Source organism: Euphorbia lathyris, chromosome 2 (assembly GCF_963576675.1).
Source record: "Euphorbia lathyris chromosome 2, ddEupLath1.1, whole genome shotgun sequence".
In the NCBI taxonomy this organism is placed as follows: domain Eukaryota; kingdom Viridiplantae; phylum Streptophyta; class Magnoliopsida; order Malpighiales; family Euphorbiaceae; genus Euphorbia; species Euphorbia lathyris.
In genome coordinates, this window is record NC_088911.1 from 5160257 (window position 1) to 5170064 (window position 9808).

At 36.1% G+C, this 9808-nt stretch overlaps 1 protein-coding gene across 2 annotated transcripts; it reads right to left on the reverse strand.

Moving 5' to 3' along the window:
- Positions 1-1402: 1402 nt before the first annotated feature.
- Positions 1403-9608, reverse strand: LOC136220891 (phospholipase D beta 1-like). Of its 2 annotated transcripts, none has more exons than XM_066008722.1 (10): positions 7644-9608; positions 7355-7471; positions 5964-6158; positions 5203-5454; positions 5018-5086; positions 4785-4932; positions 4523-4671; positions 3404-3580; positions 3136-3333; positions 1403-2256 (listed from the first exon to the last, which is right to left on the reverse strand). In XM_066008722.1, exons 1-10 carry the CDS (start codon positions 9360-9362, stop codon positions 1963-1965), a joined length of 3318 nt encoding a protein of 1105 aa, XP_065864794.1. In that variant the 5' UTR covers positions 9363-9608; the 3' UTR covers positions 1403-1962. The 2 variants fall into 2 exon arrangements, with proteins under 2 accessions (XP_065864794.1, XP_065864795.1); XM_066008723.1 differs by having other exon boundaries at positions 5203-5451; positions 7644-9607.
- Between the last annotated feature and the right edge of the window lie 200 nt (positions 9609-9808).

The window sequence follows — 9808 nt, forward strand, 5'->3', positions numbered from 1 at the left end:
ATTAATAAACTGAATTAATTTTTTGTACGTTTAATCATATGTTTGTGATCTATTACTAATTAGTAATAAAATTATGCATATATGGAGCGTAGATGACACGATTAATGACCGAAAAATAATTTAATGAATTATTTTTCAAATTGACCCAACCTATCAAGAGGGTAAAATTGCTATTGATTGCCAAAGTTAGAGGTAAAATTGCATCATTTTAGATGTTAAATATTTTTAAACAAGCTCAATTTTATCTTATGTTACTGAATTTTTTTTTTTTTTTTTTTTATAGTTTACCGGATTTTCAGACATCTTTTAGATGGATTCTCTCCCAATTAAAGCTTTATGTATACGCTAAGAGTCGAACTCAAGATATCTAGCTTAATCGACTTGAGACCTTTAAACACTCAAGCCAACCTTAATTGATAAAAATTCGTTTGACTGTTATTTAACTATTACATGAGACCTTTCAAACATCAATTATTATTTGAAAGATCTAGTGTAACAGTTAAATAACAGTTAAACCAGACTTTTCAAATTTTCAACAATGTAAGACTAAAATTTATCTTGCTTAAAAACATGTTTAAATTTAGATAATTTCGTAGCGTTAGGTTTAAATTTGGATAATTTTGTATGCTTAGGCTTAAAATCATTTTATATCTATACAAATATACAACAATGGAGATTTACTCCGGGATTCAATGTTTGTGCATACAACTCCATTAGCTTGTAAAATTAAGGGTAAAATATTCAGCGGTCCCTAAATTTCTACCTATTACACTAATTAATCCAATTTTAAAAAATAGATTATAAAGTCCCTAATTTTTTCAAAATCTAACCAATTAGTCATTTTGTATAAAATTGAACTTTTAGAATAACAGAATTAAGGACAAAATGTCTTGATTTTGTAAAAAAGACCTTATAATGTAATGTTCAAAATAGAAGTACCGACTAGTGTAACATGCAGAAACTCAACACGACTAATAAAACAAATATGAATTTCATTAATTTTATGAAAATAAACGGAATTCAACAATCTTTGTAACGCAAACCTTAAACTAACTTCAATTACCGTCGGTGTATTTTACCCTCTTTCTTGTTAATCATTTTATATCTATAGAAATATAGAACAATGGAGATTTACAAAAGACCGCTCCTGGATTCAATATTTGCACAGACAACTCCATTAGCTTATAAAAATAAGGGTAAATTATTCAACGGTCCCTAAATTTCTGCATATTACACTTATAAAGTCCCTAATTTTTTCAAAATCTAACCGATTAGCCATTTTGTATAAAATTAACAGAAGTCAGAACGGAAGGTCTAAGTTGATTTTGAAAAAGTAAGAGACTTTATAATGTAATGTTCAAAATAGAAGTACAGACTAGTGTAACATGCAAAAAAATCAACACGAATCAACACGACTAATAAACTATCTTCTGTATCAAATCAATATTCCAACAAGTTTTTGTATAAAAATTGACCGAAATAACTATACTGAAATCAAATATAAATTTCATTGATTTTATAAAAATAAACGAAACTCAACAACTTTTGCAACGCAAACCTTAAACCTCAATAACCGTCGGTGCATTTTACCCCTCTTTCTTGTTAATCATTTCATATCTATACAAATATACAATGGAGATTTACAAGAGACCCCTCTGGGATTCAATGTTTGTGCATACAACTCCATTAGCTTGTAAAAATAAGGGTAAATTAATTTCTGCATATTACACTAATTAGTCCAATTTTAAAACATATAGATTATAAAGTCCCTAATTTTTTCAAAATCTAACCAATTAGTCTATTTTGTATAAAATTCAACTTTTAGAGCAACAGAATTCAGGACGGAAGGTCTAAATTGATTATGAAAAAGTAAGGGACTTTATAATGTAATGTTACCGACTAGTGTAACATGCAGAAACTCGACACGACTAGTAAATTATTTACCCGAAAAATAATCGAAATTTAAATGGTTAGATTCTCTTGAATTGCAAGGAACGAACCAGTAATATTTCCACCAACATCAGGGAAAGTTTCACAGCCAGGAATAGGTGTAACTTTCCCTCTTCTATCAACTTCAACTGGGTATTTCAGAAGATGCCCTCTCATATCAGTAGCAATTTCTCCAACAAATTGCTTCCAATTCACCTCTCCGATACCTTTCATTCTTTTTACGCATTCCAGGCTTTCCGGCCGGGTGAAGCAGTCTTCAACTGTTCCGGTATGTTCTGCCCACAGCGACATTCGATATCCGTATATCTATGAAAAAGTAGAAACAACCAAAGAAATGGCGAATTAGTTGCTAGATTTAAAGCATTGTTGCGTAGGAATGAAAAACGAATTTAAAGTTCCTCTTTGCTGATTGTGCAAATTTTCCGGTGTTTTCTTGTTTAGTATTGTTGCGAAGGAGCAAAAAACTTCAGGTTAGTCAACGTAAAAACTTTACGAAGAAAGTGGGGTAAATTACACCCATGGCCAAAATTTACTCATTTTTACGGCATAGCGACTAAACTTCAAAATGTAACATAAAAGCCGGTCAACTTTACATTTTCTAACATTATAGCTACTAAACTTTAAGTAATGCCTCAAAATGACCATTAACGATCTCGAAATAGAAATGTTCAAGAAATAAAGTTGTCTAGAACGACATTTATCATGAAACCACATTTTTTATTTTCCAAAATCGCTATTTTTTGGAGCTTTCACTCTCCTAATCAAACAACATCTAAATGATCTCAAAACGAAAATTTTGAAGAATTAAAATTGCTTAAAATATCATCAATTTTTGGGATTTTTTATTTTAAGGTTATCAACAGTTATTTTGAGGCGTTTATTGAAGTTTAGTGATGATGATGTTAGAAAGTGTAAAGTTGAATGACTTTTATGTTACGTTTTGAAGTTTAGTGTTCATACGGTGAAAATGAAAGTGAGGAAAATGTTTTACCCTTTTGAAAAGAGTAAAACGTTTTCCCAAGCTTTTGGAACCATACTCTAATTCCAAACTTCCTTACTAGCCACCCACCACTTCTTCTTGTTTTCAAACACCGGAAACTATCTTATTTCCAACACAAAATTTTACGTTACCCAATATTTTTCAAAACACAATATTTTCTGACAAACAAACGGTGTCTAACTTACTTGTCCGTATGGATTAGATTGCTTCCTTGCCCAGGTATGATTAGGTTGATATGCTCCCATAGCGATTTCGGTATCTCTCGTACCCTCCATTGAACGCTGGTTTATATTTGCAGATCCGATTATCACATACTCATCATCTACTACCATTCCTTTCGAATGCACATAAATCATGAATCGCCTGCTTTTACGACTCAGTGCCTGCAAATGTGACTCAACTTAAGTAAATGGACTTCATGTATGCCGTGGAATCATGCAAATAAGCATATACCTGGGGGGAGTTTGCAGGAACAGCACTAGCCGAGTTTGTTATGTCGCAAGAATCTACAGACTCACGATTACCGAGGCAGAAGAAGTTCAAGTAATCCTGGGGACAGAACGCATTTTCGAGTCCTACCTCCACTAGAGCCTTGTAAATCGTTTCATACATCATTTGCATTGTTTTATGCTGCAGACGTTTAAGAAATTTAACACACGGCATCGTTAGATATATAATTGTTTCCGAAGTAACGATTATAGTCCGAATACAGTGAAATTTATAAACAAATATGTCCTGCATTCCTAAACAAAAGGGAGGAAGGAGGACAAGCTGGATCAAATGCACCTAAGTTCGACTTCTTACTCGCCATGTCAACTTTCCAGTAGGAATTTCACCGGATCCGACCATAGTGACTTTATTGATACAAAACTAACTCTAATGATCACCGACGCGCGAATGTTAAATTTTAGTGACTTTGGGTGCATTTGACCCAGAGAAGCTTGATACTCCATCTAGTCTCAAATATATGTCATTGAAGGTAATTAATGTAAATAATTAGAATTAAGGATAATTCCAAAAATAACAGTTGTGTCTGGGTATTTTTGTTGCAAAAAGAGGATCGAGGTTCTTTTATGTTTGCAAACAAGGACTTTCAGGTTGACATTGCTAAAAATGGTGGTTTTGGAAAATAAAAAACGTGTGCTAAATATGGTACTAAGCAAATTTAGTTCTTGAAATTTTCTATTTCGAGGACATCAATGGTCAAATTGGTAGTGTAAACCTAAAGGTCATTGGTTTTGCGAAATCGCGAGGACCTCATTCCTCTTTTTGCTACAAAAAAAACCAGACACTCATCTACAAATCAGCGAAAGCACAAGGGTTATTTTTTGAAATTATCCCTTCGAATTATTTTACATTAATTACTAACTCTCTCTCTTACCATAACTAAGGGCAAATTGGAGAAAAATTGCTAAAAAAAATTAGAAACGTCATATAAAAAGGACCAAATTGATAATCCTAAAAGGATATATATTTGAGACTGGAGGGAGTAATAGATTATTTCCCCAGAAGTAGAGAACACGAAAAACAAAGTTGAATATAGATTTAATTAGCAGTTCAGTAGCAGCCCACCTGCCAAAATAGAATTCTCTGTGTAGCAGCACCTGTTGGAACGCCCTCTGGCCACATTGGGACAACAATATAGGCAGCAAATCTCTCATTGGCCCTGATTTTTTCAGCAATCTTCAGAGCAATTTCCATTGGAATTAAATTATTAGCTCCTGCAAGACGAGATAGATCAGCATTTTGTGAATACAACCATTGAATTAATGATGAATATTGACATTGACAATTAACCGTAAAAATGATTCCTAAAACGTAGTAACTTCCTCACCCAAGTCTTTATATGAAGTCCAGTTGTATGAGGAGCCAATAAAATACTGATTCTCTATATATATAAAGTGCTGAGCAGCACGTATGGCCTTCACGTACGCGGAATGTATGCTCATGTCAATGAGGACATTCTTCCCGCACACCAGGTTCTGCAAAAGGGGGTTGTATTACATGCACAAATATATGCAAACAAGAATAAGAGAGTCAAATATGATCAACGAAATGTGTTCTCACCTTGCTTGTGGCTTCTCTTGGGTCCTTCGGGAATCCCCTAACCGAATTAGAATCTATTGAACGAAAGATCTGCATTTCCATAAACAGGGAAAACATCTATTAAGCCTAACGAGCTTCATACTAAGAAAAAAGCAATCAGCCGAACTCGATCGTCGACTTTCTAAGCAAGGTTTTGATCATATTACCTGAACATGCCAAGCTTCGGGATCGTTCTCACTAACAGAAGGAGCATCAAAAACTCCTATAATATCTGGAATTCTTTCGATCCTTAGCAGAGCATCATCATATGACATTTTCAGTTTTTTAATCCCATGGGGTTTTGCAGCCTTGAGCCAACGCTCCTCAAAATTGGTTAGAACGTCATATGCTGCTGGGCCGTCAATTCTAGAGTGCAAATCATGCCATGGTTCTCTTGGACTACCAGCAACATTACCCTGCTTTATTAATAAAATCACATTAGTAGAAGAGAAAAGCTGATTTCAGTTGTCAAAAAGTATACTTTTTTTAATAGGGAGCGGGCAGAGGCTATCAAGATCCACTGCTATGGGTGAGATTGGTTCAGTTCAACCGGAGATTTGAAAATCTCTACAATTATCAACAGTACAATTCGGTTCGGTCCTAAAGAAAAAATTAATGGTTCAACCCAATTTTGAATATTTTTATTCGAGTATTTAGTCCGTTTCCAGAATCTCCAATATTTGTGCTCAGTACTAAGCTATAAAGGGAAATCTCCAATATTTGAGTACACGGTTTTGGTTCAAGAATCTCCAAAATCCGTGCTCTGCCCTATACTACTAGGGTCCATGCTCTAGCTTTATGATCCCTAAAGTTCCACTGACTACATTTTTTGTGTATCATGAGTATGAAAAATTAACTATACTTCATAATGAAACAATTTACTAGATCACAATTGCAAAATAATGAGAGAGAAAATACGAAAGCTTACCGTGAAGGTTGGGTTGTGATAGTCATCTTTATGTATGGTGTCCAGCGTCCTAAATAAAGGATGATGTGGAGTATCGTATCGTCCATCACATAAATCAAGTCCGCCAACAAAAGCTATCATTTTTCTTCTGTTATTGCCTGCATCAGCATCTACAATTACAGTCTTCTGATGGTGTGTATATATAGTTCCAACTTCCTGATATTTATAGATTAAGAACAAATCTAGTGTGAGAAATTTCGAGTTTCCACGTGAAATTCTAAACAGTAAATATTAAGAATAAACAAAAGAAATGAAAGCTTCTTAGTATTTTTTAATGAAGCACTGATTTGAGAGAATGAGTTTCACTTCAATAAACCATAAGCTCATAGCTTCAATTTATGCGGGTAATCCCATACATAGAAGTTAAAAGAAGAACTATAAAAAAACTAAGCACAAATCGCGAAATGAAAGTAAAAAAGGAAGACCACTAATGTCATTGTCCTATATTTACATTATTAAGGAAAAAGGAGCCCATGAGGGCGAGCCTTGGCGCAACGGTAAAACGTTGTTGCCGTGTGACCAGAGGTCACGGGTTCGAGTCTTAGGAGCGGCCTCTTGCCAATTAAATTGGCAAGGGAAGGCTTGCCCCCAATACACCCTTGTGGTGGGACCCCTCCCCGGACCCTCGCTCAGCGGGGACGCGTAATGCGACCGGGCCGCCCTTTTTTTAAGGAAAAAGGAGCCCATCCAATTGCATCCTAAGTTGCGCGGACACTTCTCTTCAGTAGAGTTTCTGCATTTTGTGTCCGTGTCCGTGTCTGTTTTTGTTTGAAGGAAATTTTATGAAGGGTATGCTTTAGAAATAACGTTTCTTGTGTCAGTTTCTGTGTCCATGCAACATAGGTAACAGCAATAGAGCTTCACACTTTCAGTCTTCTTAAGAAGAGATACTCGACACTCCTAAAGAAAGAGTACGAGGTAGTCCAGAAATACAAGAAACAGGTAATTGAATACAACAGAAGCTTAACCCACGCATCAGATTCAATTAAAATATAACATAATATAGTCAAATAAAAGTGGACTATTTGATGCTTGAGCACTTAATTTAACTTGATGGACCAAACACTAAAAGGCTTCTAATAATTTGCAAAAAATTTCGCAATCTCAGCAGTTCAATGAAGAAAAAGATGCTTTAAGTATTAATGCAGCTCAAATTTCACTTTTATCAAGGATAAACTAACCCTCCCTTTGCCTGACCAGCTATGTTCTTATCAGTTCGCGTAATTTAATGAGTGGATAAACAATAGAAACTTTCAACAAAGCGAACTTTTTCATAGGCACATCAGATCAAGAGGAAATTGAAGATATTGTAAATATTAATACAGCTCAACTTCTGTTACAGAAAAACTAACCCTTTGTTTGACCCAACTGTGCTTTTTACCAGCAATGCGAGGACAAAGAAGTACTTGAACTGACGAGTGTTTGAAAAAACGACGGGTTTCTTCATCATGGGTTGCCATAATTCCATCCTGCGATAATCAATTTCGGAACTTTTAGTTCAAACTGTGACTTCCAATTAAATTCGAATGCAACATAACAGGAAAAGAATTAAAGGACAATATGACAACCATGAAAAATGGTAGTTGTTTCAATATTAGCATACAACCAAATTACACAATCAAGCAAATCGAATATTCTTACCGTTGTATATCCCAAAATGCTCCTTGAAGTTGGATCATCCCAAACAAGTAGCAGCACTCTTACACCTTCCTGAGACTTGGATCTCAGCAACTCTCCCAGTGTGACATTTGATAGCTGACCATTATCCCGAATCAGTCTAACTTTGTGCCATACTGACCACCCTGTAATGTAAATCAAACGCCTGGCATGACGTATTGCATCAAAAATGTCATGCCAACACTTCCCATGGACATAAGGCAACCCGTGATCAAGCATCAAGTTTGGAAGACACCCATCTGGAACATGGGCATCTTGATAAAGAGTCACTGTTCCACCTTTCCTAAGAGGAAAATAGGTGCCTGGTACACCGTGATAATCAGGACCTGCACCAACACCGTGATGGTAGATACTGAGTTTGTCCATTGGGGTGAACTGAATTGAAAGTTTCAATACTGCTCCAGGCTTACACGGCTTTCCACTGGCATTCAAAATAGGGTAAACTCCTTCAATTCTAGCTCCTGAATATATCTGTTCAACCGGAATGGCAACAACTCCTATCAACTGCGAACCAACGACATCACTGTCTTTAACGTAAAAATGAACTTCAGCAGCATGATGTGCAACAGGAACATAAAAATGTTGCATCCAAACAGGCTCCTCACTATTGCTAATAACAAAAGTTCTCCCAATTACAGCACCAGCAACAGCAATTGAAACATAAGGATCACTAGTGATTTTCCGGCTCATTTGTCCTTCAATCTTAGTGCCTATATTTCCTGGTAATTTATTGAACATATCTCCCAATGTCTTATGAAACATATCCATGTTTGGGAGGTTCTTAGCTTCATAGACACATATATCCAAATTCCCATGTAAAAGCAAAACCCTCAAAGACCCTTTCGAAGGCTGATAAGGCACAATTTGAGTATTCCTGCTCCTAGTTGATTCATTAAACGATCCCGAGTAGCCACCATAAACAGGAGGAGCAGCATAAATACTTGAAGAATCAACCCTACCAAAGTAAGCCCCCTCACAATTGCTAGAGAAGGAATCATTAGGATAGCCATAAAAATCATGTCTACCATGCTCCAAACTCGAAATTCGGAAACTAGAAGGGGATTCCGGCATAGATGGCTGTGCCCCAGGAGGTGAAGCCGGTGCAGAAGGACGATTAGTATCATTCAAATGCACTTTACTAAACAGACCATCCAACGGAGGGTAAGCAGAAGAGGAAGAAGAATTAACAGCATCATGAATCGGCGATGATCCAGTACCTAAAGAAGGGCAACTATCATGTCTTTGATAAATCCGACCGCTCTCATGCCCTAATTGCTGAGGATAAGGATACGGAAGAGGAGAAGAACTGTAACTGAAACTCCCATGATGTTGATGATTGACCAAAGGTGAACCTGGAATCGGCGGAGAAGAAGCAGAAGGAGAAGGCGGGTAGGGATACGGATACGGATACGGACTCGGATTCGGATACGGATACCCGGATTGCTGATGATGACTATAATCTAAAGGACCGGAATGACTCCTCGGCCGCGGCGGAGATGGAGATGGATAAGCGTAGGGAGTATTATTGTAAGCGTAGGGATAGGGTTGAGAGGGATGATTATATGAATCGGAATTAGGCGGTGGTGGATACGGATTATTCACCGGAGAAGGAGGAGGTCGATGATAAGGGTAAGGATATACATTATTATATGGGTATGGAGACGATGATCCGTAATTTTCCATTGAAAAATTGAAACCAAAATCAAATGCAGAAAGATATCAGAGATTCAATCTTTTCTTCTTCTTCTTCTCTATAGTTTCAAGCAAGTATGAATTTGAAACACAAAATCGATTACCTGATTTATGGGATGATGATTATGATGATATCTGAATTGCAGTTCTTGGAAACTTACAGAAGAAGAAAATACCAGTTTTCTTTTTTTGCTTTCTTCTGGTACAAATCTTACTCGGCTTGACAATGTCTTGACTTGGACCGGTAAAAGTTAAAAACAAATAATACATGCTTAATACATCATTTTGCAAACACCTCATCATGTTTAAAATGTCTTGCTTAATCAATATCCTATGGTTTTTTTTTTCTTTATAATGGAGGGACTAACCACTGGGAAACACCAAAAACATACCGACCTTTAAAGATCCAATAAGCTGCCATGTTCCCTTCCCGTAGG

What these genes read in the sequence shown, in the direction of transcription:
- LOC136220891 (XM_066008722.1), bottom strand. Translation starts at nt 9,362, where the DNA reads ATGGAAAATTACGGATCATCGTCTCCATACCCATATAATAATGTATAT. An exon ending in GCATTTTGGGATATACAACG is followed by an intron (nt 7,472 to 7,643) that starts GTAAGAATATTC and finishes TGATTATCGCAG; the next exon opens with GATGGAATTATGGCAACCCA. An exon ending in GACTTCATATAAAGACTTGG is followed by an intron (nt 4,672 to 4,784) that starts GTGAGGAAGTTA and finishes CTCGTCTTGCAG; the next exon opens with GAGCTAATAATTTAATTCCA.